Genomic DNA, 23,145 nt, shown 5'->3' with positions numbered 1-23,145 from the left:
AACATGCAAAAACAACAACAATAATAATTAAAAAAAAACACCAGGGATGTGAGTTTTCCAGCTTAACAAATGGACAATAAGGATTCAATCTCTTTTAATAACACATGATAATATTGTAAGGGGAAAATTTATTAAAACGAACACATTTTTATGACTATGTAGTAATCTGCTTGAAATTTAATTCCGTATGAAAAATGTGATCTGGTTCCAGTCCTCCTCTCACATGTAGGATGTTACTTTAACCTCACTCTGCCTGAATAAGTTTGGCTAAATATGAGACAGCAAGTACATTTGTGTGGGAGTAATTCTGGGTTGGCAGCCAGCAGCTACAAGCCTTCTGAGAAACCACATTCTCAGTGGCTGAGGTCAGCATTGCCAGGGAACCAAGAGACAAGGGCCTCAGGGCATGATTCCCCCAACTCATAAGGCTCCTTTTCATCAGGACAATGATCCTTCCAGTCTGCCTTTTGCTGCGTAACAATATTTAGAACTTCCTCATAGTGCGGTTACATTAAGATGATTGGCTTCTAGATGTTATATAACATGTTTGCTTATTAATGATTGGAGAACTGTGCCCTCCATCAACTGTAACCACTTCCGCATTAAATGAGCTTGCTGAGGTCTGCCAGCTGCCTGCTCTCACCAGCTCCTGGTGTCTGTGTTTTGACTCCACGTGCCCCACACCCGCTGGGACTGAGATAGCTGAGTGACCACAGCAACAGGTTTGGTTAATCATTAGACAAACAGTTGGGACTGTGAATTCCATCTACTAACTTCTAAAGGCAGAAGGAGAAGCAGAACCTGCTTAGGCTGAGGAGTGACAGCAATGAATTCCAAACATCAGTTTGTGCAGCTCAGTGATGGTCACTTCATTCCTGGACTGGGCTTTGGCACCTATAAACCTCAAGAGGTAACAGTAGGGGTTTGGGTTGAGGGTTCAAACAAACTAGACATATGATGAATGGAATCCAATCTGAGTGGTTAAGTTACTTGCTCCCTGTGTGACTGTGGGGGGCTCATGTGCTACTGTTTCTCCAGGCTAGAGCTACACCATGGACAGGAGAGAAAATGGTCAGACATTGCTCTGCATCATTGTCTGATGGTGTGGTCACCTATTGAGTATTCTGGGTACTGTTCCACCACATTTTAGTCTATTTACCAACTTGGTAAAATGATGAATGTCAGCAATTGGCTTGCACTGGAATTATTTTCTCTCTTTATTTGTATACTTTGGGAACTTTTTGTGTTGCTAAAAGTACTTGAGAAGCATAAGAATAAATGATGGAAAATACTTCCTTTTCACTATGAGGAAGGTTTCAGTAGCTCACAGAAAATGTTGAACCTTGGCTGAGTAGAGTTTTCATGTGCTCTCACATGTGGGAAATTTAGTTGAAAGTATAATATAACATCCTGAGAAGTCGAACAGGAACTTAGGAAGTGTATTTGTCATTTTGGGGTCATTGTTCATGTGTGTTGTATTGACAAATTATAATCTAAAGTGGAGCGAACAAAGTTCACTAGATTAAACTAATTTTGTACTCTGGACACTTAATTGTGTGAAAAGGAATTAATTCCCTGAACTTTGAATATAGCCTTTTTTATTCTGCATGACTTCAGGAAAAATCTAGAGAGCAATTGTAAGACACGTGAAAGGACCTAGTTACATTGTAAGGTAAAGTGGCATGAAGGAGACCACTAGGACTTCAGCTGTAGTTGACATGCCCTTACACCTGAGAAATAATGGCTAGTATTAGCAGTAGGTGGTAGAGCTGAGTATTGCATTCAATTTGATTTCATGGAAAAACAAAGCTTCTGAAAATTGTCAAATAGAAAACAGCATGTTTGATTTGCCTTTTACTCTTGAACAAATGAACTTTCAAAACATCATCCAAATTTTGTAGATGATGCAGTTTTTTCCATTTCACTCTTATTTTATCTTCCACAAAGAGTGAGCTAAGGGCTGATGCTTATGTGAATTATTCCTTATAAGATGAGTATAATTTCTTCACTGTCAGTTTATATCCTTAGAGTATATACTTTTTTCTGGCCAGTGTTTAGTTTGTCATAGAGCGATACAGTTGTGGACCAGAGGTGACACAGCACATTGCTGTTTGTTCAAAAGCCTATTATCAATCTGGCCCCTGGTGGCCTCTGGAAACTTTGATTTTTCACTTTTTTTTTATAACACACAAGGATTCCTGCTGTCCCTAAGTAATCTAAACAGTGGTGCTTATTTATGTATTCTGCAGTCATGTTCATTGTCCTGATGTTCCAGGGCAGTGGCATAGGTTGCCAAAAGACAAGAGAATATACCTGGAGACTGCTTACAAGGCACTAGTGCTTATTGAGGAGTCTTTATGGGGAGGGTACAGCAGTGACTGGCTGAACCACAGCACCTGCCTTCATACTGCTTTGCTAAGCAGGGCTTCCTCCTCCTCATGACATTTTGTCCTGTGAACCCTGGTTAGATGAGTGACACTTATCTTCTTCACAGTACCTTCAGTTCTATCTCAGTTACCACAAACAGAAGGTTTTGAACTAAATTTTTTTTATTTGTTCTTTTAGTTATACATGACAGTAGAGTGGATTTTGAGATATTAATAAAAACATGGTGTATGTCTTATTTTAATTAGAATTCCAGTCTTTTAAATGTACATGATGTGGACATTCTCTGTGGTATATTCATATGTGAACATACGAAAGTTTTTGTGTGTGTGGGTAAGTGTGGTGCTGGTGATGGAACCCATGGCCTTGTGCATGTGAAGCAAGCACTCTACCAACTGAGTTATATCCCCAGCCTGAACATGTGAGAGTTATGTCAGATTTATTCCACTGTATTTCCTATTCCCATTCCCACCTCCTTCTGTCACTCTTCTTTGTCTAAAACTCCAAACTTCTGTTCTTCCCTTCCCTCCCCACTTGCTGTGTGTTAGCATGCACATATCAGAGAGATGATTCCACTTTTGGTTTTTGTGGGACTGCCTTATTTCACTTATCATGATAGTTTCCAGATTCACTCATTGAACTAGCAGATGTCATAAAATTATTTTGCTTAATGGCTGAGTTATATTCCATTGTGTATATCTTTCACATTTCATTAATCATTTATTTGTTGAAGTGACCTAGCTTAGCTATTTTGAATTCCACTGCATTAAACATTGATGTGGGTACTTCACGCTGATTTTAACTCCTTTGGATACATATAGAGAAATGGGATAACCCAGTCGAATTGTGGTTCCATTCCTATCGTTTTGGAAAATTTCCATACTGCGCTCCAGAATGTATCAATTTGCAATGTACAGTGTATCATCTTCTTTACATCTCCCCTCACCAACATTTACTGTCATTGTATTCTTTTTCTTTTTTGGTACCAGAAATTGAACTCAAGAGTACTCAACCTACTGAGCCCAATTCCTGCCCCTATATTTTTTGGTATTTTATTTACAGACAGGGTTTCCCCAAGTTGCTTAGTGCCTTTCCATTACTGAGGCTGGCTTTGAACTTGCCATCCTCCTGTCTCAGCCTCCTGACTCTGGGTTTATAGTTGTAAGTCACTGCCCCAGCTGTTACTGTATTCTTTTTTTTTTTAATATTTTTTAGTTGTAGATGGACACAATGCCTTTATTTATTTATTTTTATGTGGTGCTGAGGATCCAACCCAGTGCCCAACATGTGAGAAGCAAGCGCTACAGCCCCCACCCTGTTACTGTATTCTTTTTTTTTTAGGCTTTTAAATCAGCTTTATTGAAATATAATTCACACTTTTCCCATTTAAAGTATATTCTTGATAGTTGCCTTTCTGAATGGAGTCAGTTGAAATCTCAGTGTAGTTTTAATTTGAATTTTTCTAATTTCTAGAGATGTTGAATATTTTTTCATATACTTGTTGACTGTTCCTCCTGTGTGAGAGGTGTCAGTTTAATTCCTTTGATCATGAATTTATTGGGTTTTACTTACTTTCTTTTCTTGAGGTAAGCTTTTTGATTCCTTTGTATAGTCTGGATATTAATACCTTTTCTACACTGTGGATGACAAAGGTTATCTCCAGTTCTGTAGAATCAAGAGAGTTAGGCTGCAGAAGCAGTGACATCATCAACATTCACTTCCTTAATTTGCTTATTTCACCAACATGCCAAGGAGCAACTGTCCTGGCATACAAGAAAAAAAGCGTGTTTCCACAGGTAGCATTACCTTGCCCTCATTTCCAATGTGCAGAAGAAAAAGACAAGGTGCTTAGAGATAATAAATATCTGGGAGAAGAAGTCCAGGCTTGCTCTCATTATTTCATAATTTGGCTAGGATTTGGGGAACAGAAAGAGACATTCAGGGAAATACTGTTTTACCCTTTTCTTTAGAACCATATATATGTATATGTATAAACCATATATATGTATATGTATACACACACAGAAACACACACACACACACACACACACACACACACATCTATCTTTCTTTGGGAGAGTGAAATTGTATTGTGTCCTAGCATAGAGTGTCAATTTAACCAGAAAAAACATCACTTGATTCTACAGAATTGGAGATAAATTTACACCCACAGTGTAGATAAGGCATTAATTTTAACAATATACAAAGAAATAAAATAGGTTAATGCCAAGGAAAGAAAGTAAGTAAAACACAATAAATTAATGGGCAAAGGAATTAAGCAGACACTTCTCAAATAAGAGGAACAAACAGTCAACAAATATGTGAAAATCTTAGAAAATTATCACAGTATATTTTCTTGTAGGAAATATTTTCCAAGTGGTTTCAAAATTCCTATTATTTGGGAATGTAATATAATCTGTGTATCTTTATTTGGAGATGATTCATAGAACCTTGCATCATATTTTTTCTCTATAATCAATCTCGTGCATTCTTTCCCTGTATTAATTTTACATAGTGATTTATCAAATAAATGATAACATATCTATAACTGTATGCTGAATCCTGTGAGTTCTCCCAGAAACTCAAGGAATTTGAGTCACTCCTAGGGTCCTCTGATGTGAGTGTACTAGGATTTCTGTGTCTGAAGGGGCGTGTGGGATGCCAGATTCTTGTATTAACTAGGAAATATCCAAAGTGATTCAGGGACATTACCCCAAATACAGAAGTAACAGAAGACATGGGCAAAAGTTGAGTTTCAGGAGGTCATTCTTTTGGCCCATAATATTCAGTTTGGTACTTTGGCTATTTCCTTAAGTATTATATAAGAAAAAATGGGCATTTAAAGTGCAAGGGACTAGTACCTTATCACATAATTAGGTAGTCTGAAGAAAACATTGGGATATAAAATTCCTTCCCGTCTAGTGACCTGTCCTCTTTGCTCACTAGGAGTTACCTCTCATAATATGACTCTCAAATACTTTTGATTGTTCCTCTAGGTTCCTAATAGTAAGACAACAGAGGCCACCAAAATAGCTATAGAAGCTGGTTTCCGCCATATTGATTGTGCTTATGTATACCAAGTAGAAGAGGAGGTAGGACTGGCCGTTAGAAGCAAGATTGCAGATGGCACTGTGAAGAGAGAAGACATATTCTATACTTCCAAGGTATTGTGTATACAGTGTAAAAATTATTGAAAGAGATATGAAGAAATGAAAATTAGGTGATGAGGTATTGGTATTGTACCAATATTCACAAATATTGGTACAATCTTCATTCACATATGATATCCAGTTTCAAAATAGAGAATGGTTATGAATTACTACGCACAGTCTACAAATTATGACTTTTAAATTTCTATACTTTTCTGATTCTGGAATCATCAGAATGATTTAGTATTAGTGTGGAATCAGATAAAATTATGACCAGATTATAGTTTTGTTTTCTCCATGATGACTTCTAAAATTTCTTATGATTCTGAATATCTACTCTAATATTTGTCTTTATCAAAGTTCATTTTGTAGGAAAGTGTATGGGGAGTAAAGAAGATGTAGCTAAAATGTCTTGATTTTTGTTTAGCATATATTAAAATGTTAAAACCGTGTTTCCCTTCTATTCTGGTGAAATATTCTGGTGAAATAAATGGATGAAATGGACTAATAATAGGCTTACAATCTCTATGAAACACAATTCAGAGATTCAATAATGTTAGTATTTGATAAAAATAATTTCTTTTGTGTATTTACTTCCATAGTTTGATTGATTGGCTAATAATAACCAAAAATATAATCCCATTCACATGAATAGGTGAGATAAATGGAACCCAAGACCTGAAGAGAAAATCTTCTCTGTGATCAACAGTTTCCAATCAACAGACAAATGAATGTCTTAATATGAAGCTAAAACATTTCCCAAATATGAGTCATGTATGAATCCAGTCCAATTTCCTCTCTTTAACCATTGCAGCTATGGTGCACTTTTCATCGACCAGAGCTGGTGCAATCTTCTTTGGAAAGATCACTGAAAAAACTTCATTTTGACTATGTTGACCTGTATTTGATTCATTACCCATTTTCAATGAAGGTAAATAATTTACATCATCAAACCGATTCAATTCTAGCCATTCCTAGGACCCTCATTACCAAGGATGGTTGAATTAAGTTTCTATGTAAAATTCTATAAACCTAATTTATATGAATTATAGAAAGTCGAAACCATTTAGATTTGTGATTAGAAGTAATCTTCAGAAACATCTCTGTTTATTTATCCCTTATATCTGCATTACTAGAGGTTTGCTTGGTTTTGTTTTAGCCTTTTCCATTGGTGGTAAATGTGACTTTGGGACAGTTCAAGCTTCATAGTCATTAATATTTGTTAGGGTCTCTTCATTTTCCAGCATCAAATCAGTCTTGAATAGAAACTTGAATGACCATCTTAGGTACACATATATATTCATGGACACACATGTGTCCAGGTGGATAAGGAATATTGTTTAACCTGTGTCATCACTGATATTCACTATTGCTGTGTTTAATTGAATGCAAACCTGTACCCTCCCAGTGAAAGAGAGGAATTGACACAGGGCAATGTATAGGGACAGGAAAACTAACATAAGTGAAGTAGGAGACTCCATGAGGAGAACTGCAAAAAACTTTTAAAATTATATATATGCATATAGATAACTTGATGTAAGAGAAAACAGGAATATAAGCACCTAATGGTATTCCTTACATCCACATGCAAACACTTTGTAAACAGATGAAGTGATAATCCACTTATTTCATGGGCTTGAATGTTCCATTCCATAAATACACCTAGCATCATTGCTACACATGGACATATGAATTTGGCAAGATTGCTGTGATGATCACTTCTATTCCAGCCAGGGGAAGAGCTTTTTCCAAAAGATGAAAATGGAAAAACAATATATGACCACGTGGATCTCTGTGCTGTGTGGGAGGTGAGTGCCTGAGAGAGTGATCACATAGGAGGTGCACAGGGTGACAGTCAGGTCATGCTTTCTCCTGAAATTGTGGGACAAGCAATCATTATATTTTAGAGAGGACTTTTCTTAGGGTGGTGGGGAGGAATGAATTACTCGAATATAGTAGAGGGAAACAGCAGAGAAAAATGGTGACAGTGAGAAATGCACCACCTGCCTCCACATGCAGTGATGTCTGATTTCCCAGGGACACAGGGATTCCTTTTCTGGCTCTCAGTACTGTGCCCAATTATCTTTACCATTTTTCTCTTGTTAATAATCAGTTCATCAGCTTTGTTGCCATTTCCTGACAGTGCTCCTATTAACAGTCTGTCTGGACTTTATACTGACATAGTCCATTGTACAAATGCCTCTTCCCCACTCCTTCCTCCCAAGGCCATGGAGAAGTGCAAGGACGCAGGATTGGCCAAGTCCATCGGGGTGTCCAACTTTAACCACAGGCAGCTAGAGATGATCCTGAATAAGCCAGGCCTCAAGTATAAGCCTGTCTGCAACCAGGTGAGAGCCCTGATCCTCACTGCCGTCTCATTTCTTTCCTTGTTTCTGCACCACCTACAAGTGTCCATTTCTTCTGTTCCCCAGTTCATTTGTCTTTGTAGAACAGAAGAGTCTAAGACTGTCTTGGAGGATGTGGAGGGTTCTCAATTGTACCTATCTGGGTGAATCCTTAGTGAAAATCAGGGGACGAACTTGGTGCCCAGTTTTTGTAGGAATTGGGTGACTTACAGGTGATCTAGGAGGAGAGTTGTTGTTCATCTGACTTCGGGGACATGGTGAGCTTGTCCTTGAGCAATGGAGGATAACCAGAGACCAGATGGGTGAATGTGTAGTGGCAGGAATTATGTGTAGGAAAGAGGTCCAGTGCACAGGAATGGGCAGTGAACAAGAAAGAATGAAAACAGATCAATGATTAGGTTTCATGTAGAGGTCGGGTGCCTGAATCTTTTTTATGGCTTATTTCAGTTTTATGGACCCAGAAGCATCAATAAGAAAAAATAGCAGAGCTCATGAAAGTAACAGGCCTCAGAGGAATTTACTTGTTTACTGTGATTCTGATGGTGGATCAAATTTACATTCAGGAACTTTAACCAGAATATACAGTTGGCCCTGAGTCTGAGCCCTTCTATCTTTCTTTCTTCCATGCTTTCTGATATCAAGTCAACAGTTAAATTACATCTATTCTGGGCATGGTTATTTGTCTGTGATTGGAAAACAGAGATCATAACTTTTTATAAATGTTGGTAGAGCAGTATAAATTTCAAATATAATTGCTAATAATTGAAAATAATTTTGTATTAATTTATCTTAATTTTTTATCTTGCAATTTTTCAAACATACAGAAATTGAGAGCATGATATAGGACATTCGTATATTCTAACTTGTATGTAAAATTGTTGACTTTGGGGAACTCTGTGAGATGTAGATTTTTGTGGATATATCTGCATACCCCTGAGTAATATTTTGCTAGATTTCTTTAAAGTGTATTGTAGACTAGACTACTAAATCTTAGAGAACTCAGGAAACATTTCCTAGGAATGAAGATCATATCTCATACAGCACATTTTGATTACTGTACCTAAAGTTATTTGTAAGTCTCTCTCTCATCTAAATCCAGTCTGTGTTCAGGATTCCCATTGCTTTTCTGAAATATCTTGTATATTTCTTCTCCTTTCCAGGATGCCACTCTGGTTCACATGTTGCTCTTTGTCATGTTTCTTAAGCTCTTTTCACTCAGATTGGTCAGTCATCCAGTGCTTTTCCATATAATGCGTGAACCAGGATCTTTTTTCTAAACTGTCTTATTATATCAGTGAACTTGTTTTTCCAGTCCCATTTGGAGTCAGGAGTTAGACTTGAATTCTTTTTATAAATCAAGGGGCAGGTATAGTGGTCCTCAGTTAATGGTTTTTGCATCACACTAGAAAAATTGCAGACATGTGGCTCAGAATTGCAGGCATGAATTTATTACAAAGGATAAGAAAATGGCAAAAGATGAAACTCTTAAGGGAGAGAGTGAATCCTCTCAGAAAGGAGGGGGATGGCATGCCCACCCTGGCTTCCAGTTTTCTAGGGAGTCTCTTGGGAGTTTTGTAGTTCTGCCAACCTTTACCTCTAGACTGTTGGATGACAGTAGGGTGGCTTCAGATTTCCAAGTTTCCATTGTTCATGTTCTTGTCTGCAGAGGGGAGATTTTCAAGTCTGGGTCACTTTGTCCCACCCTGACTAGTTCTAATTGGAACTTGTTCTTACATATATGAATAGGGAGAATTATTCTAAGCTCCTGGAGGTATGGACTAGGATATTATAGGTTTGATGAACAATTTTACACAAATGTTATCTGCAGAATATCTATCAAATGTCTTTCAAACTTTTTCTCATAAGTCATTGGTCAATCTTGGTTAATGGCAAAATTTAAAGTCCAAGATTCGATTTTTAAAAAGATTCAGCTTTTTTTCTTTGGCATTTTGTTTTCATATTAACATTAACATTTTGTTGAATGAGATACTTTCTGTCTTGTCCACCGCAGGTAGAATGTCATGTTTATCACAACCAGAGGAAATTGCTGGACTTCTGCAAATCAAAAAACATTGTTTTGGTTGCTTATAGTGCTCTTGGAACTCAACGAGAGAAAAAATGGTAATGAGAACATCAGGGAGCTTACCTCAAATGTCCTATAAGACTCACATTTCGGAAGATCACTCTCAAGTGGCTCAGGGACAGGAGAGAATTTGCACTTCTGTGAAGGTCCCATAAATCACTGATGCTGCAGTTCTAGGGTCCGCATTTGAGGATGCCTATTTAGAGTGGTTCAAATAGACCTCAGTATGTTTTGTGTGTTGGTATAATGGTGCTTGCCTGTCATTGCAGTGTCTGGGGAAGCTGAGGCGGAAAGATTGTAAACTTGAGGCCAGCCTCAGAAACTTAGTAAGACCCTGTGTCACAAATAAAAAGGAGTAAGCATTTGCATCTCTAGCAAAATAATTTTTGATTAAACCTGTAGTAATTGCCCTTAGACACCGCCCTCCCCCCTACACACACAAACACATACCAAAAACAAACATACCAACAAACAAAAAACACCACCCAGAAATAAATGATATCTTCCTTACTACTTGGCCTCAGGACTTAAGCACTTCTTTCTTTTCTTTTAGGGTTGACCAGAGCTCTCCAGTTCTCTTGGATGATCCTGTTCTTGGAGCCTTGGCAAAAAAGCACAGGCGATCCCCAGCCCTGATTGCCCTCCGCTACCAGCTGCAACGAGGGGTTGTGGTTCTGGCCCAGAGTTTGAAGGAGAATGAAATAAAAGAGAACATTCAGGTATAGAGGAGGGCTGTGGGAATGTGGTTTTTTCACATGTGTGCTTCTTTGAAATGTGCAAGGATCTTATTGGGAACAGTCAATAACCGCAGCATGTCCTCTGCATGTAAGTTTTCAGGTGCTTTCAGAGTGTGTTCTTTTGCTCTACAATGGGATAGACAGTGCAACTGGATAGAATTAGGTTGGATAAAACACAGAGATTTGGTTTTCAGCATTGGTAGCCATGTATTGTGTAACTCTTACAAGTGACATCTTTGTATACTTTCCAAAAATAGAGTTTGGATTGGGAGATTTTATTCCTGAAATTATTATTTTTTTTAAACTTCCCATATACTTAATCCATTTTAATATTCATATATTTATTCAATTTGAGTTTTTCACTTGTCACCTGTCAGTTTATGTATTACCCATTTAGATGTGTTGTTCATCTTTTTATTCTTGAGTAGGAGAACTTTTTTGAACCATTACTTAGAGTAGATGCAAACAAACCACCCATAATATTGAGGTTAGTGCAAAGAACACTTGTTTATTTCATAATTCTATGGTTTGACTATTACCCTTGGCTCAACCTGAACTCAGTGAATGTCTTCCCGTTACACTGGATTTTCACAATTTTGAGATAGATTCTCATATGCATCCGCAGAACATGTGCTCCCTCAGCTTCAGTCCAGCTTGCTCTGTTGTCTGGGGTGTCTGAGCTCCCCTCCATAGAATTTTACATCTACCAGTTGATGATGCAGGCTTTATCTCATCACCCTGGAGGTTTTCAGTATTTAACCATTTAGGTGGAGAGAAAGAATAACAACAAGCAATCAAATGATATATAGCATTAATCCAAATATTTCTTGTTTTGACATCTACAATGTTGTCAATGTAAAGACAAATAATATGCACAATTATTCCATACATTAAAAACAGTTTGCTACAGTGTTTACAAGTTCTAATGGTGGAAAGTAAGAGAACAGAGTTGATGTAGGATGTGATGATTATGAGGAAACAGGAGGGATGCTAGAATAAAAAATTAAAAGAGGTGCAAAAGAGAAAACAATAGAGATTGACCATTAGCAGAGGAAAAGGAGGAATGATAGTCAAGGAAACAAATAAGTGAGAGAGAAAAATAAAAGTAAAAATTAAAAAAAATAATAATGTAAAATAAAAATAAAATAATACAAAACTAAAATATATTAATCAAACACCCTAGTCCTCAAACAACTGATTCTTGAAAAATAACTGGTTCTAAAAATGCTATAAATTAGGAAAAATATCAAATATGAATATGTACAAATGTCCACGAAATATTAAGGTCACATTTGAGCAGAGAAATGAAAAAAGGAAAAAAAAAAGAAGAAAAAAAGATCTCAAAAATTAAAAATTAAAGAATTGTTTCTGTTGGAGTTCAAAAATTCTCAGCTTCCTTTCTCTGCAGTATGTGGGGTTGTTTGGACAATGATACTTGCTCTACCCTCATGGTGGTATTGCTAGGGTGAGACAGGTAGTCCCAGCAGCAGAACTCTTAGAGGAAGGATTTATGCTTAGCTAGGCTCCAGACTCTTCACTGCATGGAATTGGCCTGGAGCTTTCAAATCAGCCTTCCTATAGGGCCTAGCAATTGCTGGTCCATGCTGAAAGACTGTACTCCAGTGATCTCCCCTTGGGCTCCACTCATGTTGTGGAAGAATCAAATTTTAATCCACTATATCACCTGGGGACTGCATGGTTCCTGGTCTTGGGTTTAGTCTCCAAACTCAATCTCTCCATCTCCCACCCTTTCCAATTCCTAGCCAATGAGTCTCTCCCAGCTGGTCCTGGAAGCAAGCAAGATCTCAGTGGGAGGGGTGAGCTAGGAGCGATTTCACAACCAGTTGTCCCCTGTGTAAAGCTCTCTCCACAATAGATTTTCTCCTGGTTACTTAGGCTTACTTTATGTTGTCCATGTGGGTTTGCTAGGCCTGTATTTAGGCCAGACTTGGATTTGCCAGGAATCAGGTCCCTCAGCTGCCAGCTCCTTGCACTACTGCTGCAAAATGATTCCTTCTTTCGTCCTTCACACACCAACTTGAGCGATGTGGTTTCCTTCCCATAAGAGGATATTATGTAGCACACCTTTTAGTTTAAAATATGGATTCCATAAATTCCTTTATCCTCTGTGCTCATGGAGAGACCAATCTGGCTGGTAACTCCAACTGTGGCATTAGCTGTAGTGCTGGGCAATTTTTCCTGATTTAATTAGTCTAACTTAATGAGTACCCAATCTGTTGTGAATGTTCAATATGAAATTCCAGAAAAGTCACCCTCTTATTTCATTTGTTCACCCACCTTGCTGAGAAACTGCTTGTATGGTTTTATGCCACTGAGCAGCTAGGAAATTTGCTTTATATTCAGCCAACTTGAAACCTCTTCGGTAAACTTCTCCATGAAGGCCTTTGTATATATTCTGTTAGATTTATTTATACAGTAGTGATAATTCTGATAATCCCTTTTCATTTTGAGAATTTCCAAATGCACAGAAAAGTTCAATGAATTCTGTTAGTACCATTTACCTCATTCATCAATTGTTAAATTATCAACATTTTACTTTTGCCATTTTTGAGGAAACTACTTATGATTTAAGTATCAATTTGTTTAGGCATGTTAGCAATTTGTGAAAACTGTTTTCATGTTTAAAATGTCTCAGATTTGGACAAGGTGATTCTCTTTCCATCACCTCCTTTGAGTTTACTAACCTAATTAACAGGATATAATTAGTATTTTAAGAATTTCTGACTTAAAAATTGTTGAACAAAAATCATTAGTGAAGTTTGAAGTTTCCACTGATGTGATATAGAAACTGACCTATAGCTGGGCACAGTGGCACATGACTTTGATTCCAGCAGCTCAGGAGGCTGAGGCAAGAGGATGGAGAGTTCAAGGAAGCCTCAGAAAAAGCAAGGTGCTAACCAATTGAGTGAGAACCTATCTTTAAATAAAATACACAATAGGGGTGGGGATGTGACTCAGTACCCTTGAGTTCACGCCCTGGTACCTTCCCCTCTTCCCCCCAAAAGAAGGATATCAAAGAGTATCCTTGGAAATTATTGAATTATCTTACATATTTCAAAATGTTGCCTCTAGCTGTTTCTGGGTCTTTTAAGTACATGATACCGTAATCTTGGTATAACATTAGCTTTATTTGCTACAGCTTCTGTTTAATGATCTCTCTTTGTCTGTAGTTGGTACAGTTTCAATACATTATGCATTAGAAGTTATTTCTTTTTAATTTTCATCTGATACTTATTGACCATTTGAGTGTTTTGTTTCATGTCTTTAATAAGTTTTGGAAACTTCTCAGATATTTTAAATGTTTCTGCAGTTATCTGATTTCATTGAATTTCCAGGATTGGCAATGCACCGTCCACCTATGCTAAATACTTTCTATTTGTGTGGTAGGTTTTTGATTTTGAGTTGACTGCAGAAGACATGAAAGACCTAGATGGCCTGAACAGAAATTACCGATACCTTGCTGCTGAGTTGTAAGTAATGTTGGTTGATGTGCGGCCATTGTTTGTTTTAGTTTCAAGTCTTTCCCTTTTATTCAATGGAGTTTTGATCAGACCTCAGACATTGATGTGGCTAACAAATGGCATTTGTGGAGGCCGTTGGGAGAATATTTGGTTTTGAGTTTGAAAATGGAGACATCTCACTGCGGAGGATAAAGTCATTTTTGAGAAGAGAGATTCAAAAGCAAGGGAAGAGTGTGCAGAGAAAACATCTGAAGAGGGTTATAGTCACAAAAAAATTTTTACTCCTTCTTGATGCTTTATGGTTACAGAATCTGACAATGCTCATATATTATAAGTGAGGGTAAACAAGGAATATATGTCCCTTCTGCTTGAGGGAATGTTAATTTATAATAGAAATTAATGTGATGACAAGTGAGAAGGGATTAGATAATCAATGATGATATGTCCTTAAAAACTGGAAGGAATATTGTTATCATTTCTAATATATTTTAATATAAATTAAATAAAGGAAAAGGAGGAACGTAATACCAAGAGAGAGTAGCAAGCAGTTGGCAATTCTTGCTCCCTATTAAATACTTCAGGAAATAATGATTTTCTGTTGTATTCTTTCTAAAGTATAGAGATGTAAATATTATATGGTGAGCTCTAGGGGTTTGCATGTCTACCTTATAACCAACATCCTTTCCATATCTGAGTGTAGCAGTGTAGCACCGTGTCATGTGTGATCAACAGTGAGAAAATAATTAATGAATTAGTGAAATGGAAGATAAATTGCTATCAAAATACTCTACACTAAAATACTTTTTGTATCGGTCAATATCTAAACCTGTTTTTATACTAAAGATGGCATAAATGGATGTGTCCTCTACAAATATGTATCCACGTTGCAATCTTTATCTGTTTTCACTGAGAAGAAGAAATAAGGAAAGATATCTTTGTTTGATACAGCTAAGGGAGATGAATATGAGTGAATTCTTGTTTCAGTGAGTTTTTTTGTTTGCTGTTCAAGAAAAAGGAATAGAATTTGAATGATTTAGTTACCTTTCTGATAAAGCTATATTCAGGAAAGTAGGAAAAGCCTATTTCACAACCACTCAGGAAATATAATGGAGTTTGTAGATGTCACTTCTTTACCCCTGTAGAAAAGTGTCACTGAGTCTGTTACAAATTTTTCTTTCTCATTTTAGTGGAGCTGATCATCCAAATTATCCATTTGCTGACGAATATTAAAGTGGACACCTTTGTCATGACTTCTACTGGTATCCTGCATGTGGATTGTGATGCAGGAGACAACTCAGGTGCTACTGATTGGACACATCACTTGTGTTGTTAACCCATGTATCTTAGCAACTCACATTCTGCTGGAGCAACCTTCATCAGTCCAGTACGGAAGACACTAAATTTTCATCAATTTTTGTTAAAAATAAAGTTGTTTATCTCAAGATTCTATATTCACTCTATTATGTTTATGATTATTTTCTTTTTGAGTGATTATGAACAAACCCAATTTGGCTACTAGCCTGTAAGCAGGGGTTTTTGATGTTTCTGAGGTAGGAGAATATAGGAGTTCTCAGGATTTAAGGAAGTAGCAATTGATATTTATTTTTCAGTGTTTCTCTAGCCCCGGGCATAATCAGAAAACAGAATACATTTCGATTATGGTTCATGGTCTGCAAGATGAAGCACACAGGGCCAGGATAAGCATCAGGTCAAGGGCTCCTTTCCTGCAGCTTGAGGACCAGAGCTCCTGTATACTAGGGAATAAGATGGTTGTCAGATGGTTGTCAAGGAGGTGAGAGGAAAACCATCCTGTAAAAAGTGTGAGGGGTCAGATGTGCCAAGGCTGAAGTGAGCAGAGTTGAACACTTCTCTGCTTGAGGACTATGATAAGAATTCTTTATTTCTGGCACATTATAATTATTCATAATAGTGAGATTCACGATGCCAATTCACATATACACCTAACATTTGATCAATCTCATACCTCAATAACTTCCCTTCTTGTCCTCCTCCTCCCCATGATCTGCTTGCTCTACTCTCCTGGTCTTCCTACTATTATTGTAATTTACTTAATGTGATGTACATGTACTTGTATATATTAGATGATTTGATTTTATTCATATACTGTGGTATATGCATACCCGGAAATAGCATAATAGGGTAGATTTCATCCCCCAGGTACTTTCCTATGCCTTTTCCCACCTCACTCATTTCTATTGATTTCTTTCCTCTCCTCTGTTGTTTTCCTTCCACCAAATGTTCTTTTGATGATAATACTCTAGAGATAAAAAAACATTTTGTGTATTATCAAATACCATAGCTGGATTTGTGATTAGCATTAGAAGAAGAGCTGAAACAACCTTAATTACAACTTACTTGAAAATACTTATGTCAAATTGGATGCATTCATAGAAAGGAATCTCATAAATCACTTGAAAATCTAGAATATAGAGTGATGTGAGAAAATGTTGGACTAGTAAAGCTCCAGTTTCTCCCCTGGAAACATCAAGAAACCATTAGATTCTGGGGAATGAACAGTATACACGTTTGTAAACAGTCAGTTGTCTAAAGCACCAAAAAAGCAGGCAATAAAGGAAAAGGAGATTCACAATGGCAGACAATTAAGTGTGGTTTTGCCTGCCTGCCTGCCATTACCAAAGCTGTGTCACACAGAATGGTCTTGGTCTTTCGGTAGTGTCAACAGGGCTATCAACTTTTTTCCTCAAAGCAAATTAACTCTACTACAAGTCACTGCATCTTATCTGGTCACAAACTTTGGAAGATACCAGTTTTAATGCCAAGGTCGCGGGTTCGTTCCCTGTATGGGCCACCAAATGCCGCAGTCTGGCTGTGCACAATTCAGGAGCCACTTGTCAAAAGAAACGAACTTTATTTTTAGAACCACACACGCCAAACAAAACAGCTCCTCAGGAAAAACCTTCAGAGCCCAACTGCCACCACCGGCTTCCCACAAGCCTTTCTACCTCCCCCACTCCTCCTGCTCTTGAGGCTGATTGACTGGGTCACATGGGCAGAGCCTAAAAAGTCCCCCAATGAGCAGCTCTGTGGTCTGAAAGGGTAGGGAAACAGCCCAATGAGCATCACCACAGAGGAGCCAATCAGTTGGCAGCTAGAAGTTGCTGGGGCTGCTCTGAGCCAATCATCAGCTGGCAGCTGGAAGTTTGCTGGCAGCTGGAAGTTTGCTGGGGCCCTTTTGGCTGTGGCTCTCAACAGCCATGAAATTATTAGTTATCATTATAGACATGTTTCTCTGAGATAGTTGGTACAAGGACAGATCAATAGGTGAACAGGACAGGCCTCACCCAGCAGTAGGTCTCTTTTAGGAGAAATGTAAGAGTGTGAGAGGAGTTTTCCGAACTTTCATTTACTCTATTATTTTGTTTTCTAAATTTTTAAATTTATTTTAATGAGTTATAAATGATAGTAGAATGCATTTATGCACTTTGATGTATCATACATAGATGGAATATAATTTCTTATTTTTCTGAGTATACATGTTGCAGAATCATATTGGTCATGTAGTCACATATATACATACAGTAATGATGTATATACATACAGTAATGATGTCTGTTACATTCTTCTAACTTTCATTTCCTCACATCCCCTAACCTCCCCTCCCATCACTCCCCCTACCTAATCTAAGATAATGCTATTCTTCCCTAGTGCTCCTGGCTTTATTGTGAATTAGAATCCGCATATTAGATAAAACATTCGGCCTTTTGTTTTGTGGGATTGGCTTATTTCGCTCAGCATGATATTCTCCAGCTCCAATCATTTACTGGAAAATGCCATCATTTCACTCTTCTTTAAAGCAGAGTAATATTCCATTGAGTATATATGCAACATTTTCTTACCGCAATCAATAAATAGGCTAAGGAACTGAACAGACACTTTACAGAAGAAGAAATTTGTGTTTCTAGACCTCATGATATAGATATTGAAGGTCTCTATGAAAAAAACAGAACGATCTTCAATATATGACCTAGTACTACACTTTCCCATAATGCCTATATATTTTATCAATATTCCTAATAGAATCATTAGGAAACCAATTGTTTATTGCCCCCAAATTAGCGATCTGCATCAAATCTGTCAACAAATATATGAAAAAGTGCTCAACATCTTAGCAATTAGAGAAATGCAAATGCAAAACAAAACTACTCTAAGATTTTATTTCATTCCTGTCAGAATAGCAATTATCAAGGATACAGGCAACAATAAATGTTGTCAAAGATGTGGTGAAAAAGGTACACTCATACTTTGCTAGCGGGACAGCAAATTGATGCAATCACTATGGAAAGCAGTATAGAGACTCCTCAGAAAACTGGGAATGGAACCACCATATGACCCAGCTATCTCACTCTTTGGTTTATACCCAAAGGACTTAAAAATCAGCATACTATAGTGACACAGCCACATCAATGTTTATTAGCAGCTCAAATCACAATAGCTAGACCATGGAGCCAACCTAGGTGTCCTTCAATAGATGAATATTTTTTAACACAATGTTAACACTTCAGATTGTATGGGTACTTCTCAGAGGAAAGAAGAGAGACCCAATGACTGTTGTAATTCAGATGGATCACAAATTGATGCACTGAAACATAGTAGAAGCTACAGAGCAAGCAACCTGCTTAACATGGCATGGTTACAGTTAAGATTTTACCTAGGTTACCTCAAGTATACTCTAGGCATGAGTAGAAATTTTTAGGAAAAAGTCAAACAACTGGGGAGCTTCTGGTGTCTGCATGAAGAAGGACAGGTGATGTCACATATCTAGGGCAGAAATTTAAACTAAGAGAATGAAAGGAGTGTACCAAGAAGTGGGTAAAGTAACAGAGTCAAGTTCATGGCAGCCAGAGAGGATTGCAGTTTTACAGACGTGGTTTCCACTTGGAGTCTGACATGGAAGATTTGTGTTTCTAGACCTCATGATATAGATATTGAGGGTCTCTATGAAAAAGCAAAAAGATCTTCAATAAATGACCTAGTCCTACACTTTCCTATAATACCTATATATTATATCAATATTCCTAATAGAATCATTAGGAAACCAATTGTTTATTGCCCCCAAATTAGCGATCTGCATCAATTTCCTCAAACTTTCAAACAAGTTGAGTTAAATTTTCTATTGCTTACAACTGAACTGAAAACATCAGAGCTCAGCAATTTTCAATATTACACTCTTCAACACCTTACACAACAAAAATAAAAGCAGCTTGTGCCTTTTTGATTATTGATCTGTGTAATGTAAACCAAGGTTCTCACTTGGAGTTATTAGCTTTCATAAAGTTAATATTTTCTTTTTGTTGGGTATTTACAGACACAATACTTCCATAGTATGGAGAATAATTTTAAAAAAGCCTGCTACTTCCAGATTTTTCTGTGGCATAGTTACAACATGACACTTCTCCTACCATTTCAGACAAATTGTGATAAGCCTGAGTTAATAATTTGTTTTTGTATATTCCCATTTAGACGTTGAAATCCCAAGGTAGGAGTCATCTGTTTTCCCCTTGGAGCCCTTGTTAAGCATCTGGGCTGATCATCATGGATGTGCACAGCAGACCAACCTCAATGGATCAGAGAATTTGGGAAGAGTGGTATCTGGGACTGGTGACCAGAGAGACCACCCAAGGTGTTAGCTATCAACTGTGAGATTTCTGATTCTTCTTTTCATATCTGCCAAACCTTATCAAAGATACCATGATCTCAATATAATTACTTATAAAAAAAGAAAGAGCTGGGCACACTTCTCACCTGATTTATGGATGCAAATATATGCATATAATATAGAAACGAATTTTTTAGTTTTCAGGTTTAATAACACAGAGGTTTGTTCCAGGATAGAGTAAAATATCTCTCAATGCAGGAATGGCCTGATATTTTAGACATAGAAGAGCTCTTTAGAATTTTTCATTTGAAGATCCAAGAATTGTTTATGACTGTTATAAACTCCTTATATAACAGATATTTACATATGGCGATAACTTTTTATTTCTGTATTCTTGTCATTTCATTTTTTTCTGTGATTTAAATTTGCCTTCAATTTCTCAAAAACAAAAATGAAAAAACCCCCTGGATTCTATAAAGAAACAGAGTTGACCACAGATGTTGATGGGTCATTGACTAGCGAGGTATGGTGGATGTGAGCATAGATATTGTGGTTCTATGTCCAGGACATCCAGATAGAGTCTTGGGCACATGGTACCATGTCCACGTAGATCAGCTATAGACTAGGATCAGTGCCAAAGAACATTCTGATCTCAGAGAGAAGAGTGCTTGTGACAATGTCCAGGGATTGCAAGCCAGGTAAAGTCAGGAGAGACCATATTCCAAATGTGCAAGGCAGAATTTTAATAATAAATGAAATCATAACAGACAAGACTGGGGGCTCTCAGTGAGGTTTGTGGTACTGAGCAGAAGCACTTTGAGTGAGGACTGGTTTTCTGTCAGGAAATTCCTTTCTCTTCAATTTTCAGGGTCAGAGCTTCTTACCTTCTATAAGTAAATACTTTTCTTAGAATACAAAAGTGAAATGTTAATTGTAGTGAACTGAAAAACAAACTGAATATTTAGCAATCACTCAGAACCCTCTTTTCAGAAAGACCTTACGTCTTCTGTTGCATTTTGCAAAATAATGTCCTAGAGCTCTCAGTTAATTTTCCTTCACTAAGCAACATGAATTGGCACCATTTTCGTGCCCACTTTTCAGGATTGCACATTCATCAACAATGGACATTTTTATTAGAAAGCAAAATAAGAAGATTCAGAATATATTTTGCAAATGAGAATGCTATTTTTTTTCAATTTTCACCTTTGATGCTTTCTGTGAGGATCAAAATTTGATAGATGCTCAACTGTCCTTTTAAATTCTGCGTAGAGTTAGTTCATTTTTTCAAATAATGGGTGATTGAGAAAGGGCTTATCTTAATAAAATCAAAACCACAAGAAAATAGGATCTGTGTTACAGGCAGAACTTTTATATATATACAATAAATCACTGTTTCCAAATTATGATCGTGACGAAAAAGTCAGGTGATTAAAATGCATGTAGGAGATCCAGTCTATTCTCACTATTCAAAGAGAATGAGTACTTATAGTTTGTAGTCTTTCCATTTGTATCATGCATAATTTATACACTTATTATGTTGCTGATTATAATATATTCCCTGCTCTTTTAACTTAATTTAAAACCCTTATTCCTATATTTGATAATTTATATTAATAAACATTTATTTTAGATTTTTTAATTTCTTCAAATATTCCACCTTATCAGTGCATCAGTATTTATACAGCTATTCCAAAATTTATATTAATTTATGATTTTTCCATTTTTTTTCTTTTTGGATAATGTTGAACAAGGTCATAAATCATATAAAGTGTCTATGTTTGCATCATGCATATTAATGTTTTTCTCAAATTCACCTAACAGGTTAAAGCTATATAATGAACTTTAGTCTCTGGTTAACTAGTGCATACTGACTTCCTGTGACTGTAATCATTTGTCTTCCACTGAGCAGAATGTCCACAGAGAGTGCAGACGTTACTGCACACTTGTCAGTACTGCATCCTCTTGGGACTTGGTAGAAAAAATATGGGAAACATTTTACCAGTTAGAAAATTAAAGAGGCTACATCTTTTTCCTTTTAACGTTTGGTAAGTTTAATAATTGTTCCATAATCCTTTTCTAAAAATTCTTTGTGTGCATGGTGAATGAGTCATTCATCATTTCTCATAATTATGGTCAAGAAGGGGCTTAATTATGAAAAAAAATTCCCAAAGCAGAACCAATCAAAATAAAAAAGAGGAGGGATGAGAGGCTTCCAGACTAATAAATGGTAAATATGGTTCCATCTCTTATCATAATGCATGATAATATTGTAAGAAGAATTTTATTAAAAACAAACTTGCTTTTATTACTGTGTAGTAGATCATTTAATTTTTTTCCATATGAAATAAGAGAATTAGTTCCAATTCTCTTCTCCCATATGGAATATTCTTTTAATCTCAATCCTCCTATACAATATTGGATACATATTAGACAGCAAATAGAATTGGATAATCATTAGACAGGCATTTGGGGATGTGAATCCCATTATTTATTGCCCTGTGAAGGCAGAAGAAGAAGCAGAACTTAGGCTGAGGAGTCACAGGCAATGAATTCCAAATATCAGTATGTGGAGCCCAGTGATGGTCACTTCATTCCTGGATGGGGCTTTGGCACCTAAAAACCTCAAGAGGTAACAGTAGGTTATTGGTTTGAGGGTTCTAAAGAAAGTAGACACAGGATGAATGGAATCCAATCTGGGTTGTCAAGGTACTTGCTTCCTATGTGACTCGGAGGGGGGGGGGTTATGTGGTTCTCTGTTTCTCAAGGCTAGAGCTATTCCATGTGTGGGGGAGACAATGGTCAGACATTGCTCTACATCACTGTCTGATGGTGTACTCCCCTACTGAGTATTTACCAATCTGCTAGAATGATGGATTTTAGCAATTGGTTTTCACTGGGACTGGTTTCTCTATTTCTATACTTTGCAAATTTATTTTCCTTCCAAGAAAGCAAGATCCACAAAAATCTGTGTAGCAAAAGGTACTTGAGATGAGAAGCACAGAATAAATGATGGGGATAACTTCCTTTCCACTGTGAGGAAGTCTTCAGCATTTCACAGAAAATGCAGCACCTTGTCTGAATAGATTTTTTCATGTGCTCTCAACTGCAGGAAATTTAGCTGAATGTATAATATAACATCCTGAGAAATCAAGTGGCACATAAGAAAGATATTTTCAATTATTGGTCATTGTTTATGTGTGCTGTATTGACAATCTGAAAAGGAGTGAGCTAAGTTCACTAGAGGGGAACTAATTTTGTACTCTGGATACTTAATTATGTGATAAGCGGTTAGTACCCTGAACTTT

General features: G+C 37.0%; 1 protein-coding gene across 2 annotated transcripts; it reads left to right on the top strand.

Annotated features, from left to right (window-relative positions):
• The first annotated feature begins 615 nt into the window (after positions 1–615).
• Positions 616–15,646, top strand: LOC143411971 (prostaglandin-E(2) 9-reductase-like). 2 transcript variants are annotated; one of them, XM_076872775.1, is made up of 9 exons: positions 616–910; positions 5,382–5,549; positions 6,349–6,465; positions 7,265–7,342; positions 7,760–7,882; positions 9,912–10,021; positions 10,537–10,702; positions 14,129–14,211; positions 15,390–15,646. In XM_076872775.1, the coding sequence occupies exons 1-9, from the start codon at positions 827–829 to the stop codon at positions 15,430–15,432; spliced, it is 972 nt and encodes a 323-aa protein (XP_076728890.1). In that variant the 5' UTR covers positions 616–826; the 3' UTR covers positions 15,433–15,646. The 2 variants fall into 2 exon arrangements, with proteins under 2 accessions (XP_076728890.1, XP_076728891.1); XM_076872776.1 differs by lacking the exon at positions 7,265–7,342.
• Positions 15,647–23,145: the final 7,499 nt, after the last annotated feature.

The sequence above is a fragment of the Callospermophilus lateralis genome, chromosome 13 (genome assembly GCF_048772815.1).
Source record: "Callospermophilus lateralis isolate mCalLat2 chromosome 13, mCalLat2.hap1, whole genome shotgun sequence".
Classification (NCBI taxonomy): Eukaryota; Metazoa; Chordata; class Mammalia; order Rodentia; family Sciuridae; genus Callospermophilus; species Callospermophilus lateralis.
Note: the sequence above shows the minus strand (reverse complement) of the source record. Positions and strands in the feature narration are given on the sequence as shown.

Bases quoted from the DNA above. Each gene is read 5' to 3' on its own strand.
- LOC143411971 (XM_076872775.1), top strand. From the start codon at position 827: ATGAATTCCAAACATCAGTTTGTGCAGCTCAGTGATGGTCACTTCATT. The intron at 911-5,381 runs GTAACAGTAGGG...TTGTTCCTCTAG, and splicing joins GCACCTATAAACCTCAAGAG to GTTCCTAATAGTAAGACAAC. The intron at 10,703-14,128 runs GTATAGAGGAGG...TTTGTGTGGTAG, and splicing joins AAATAAAAGAGAACATTCAG to GTTTTTGATTTTGAGTTGAC.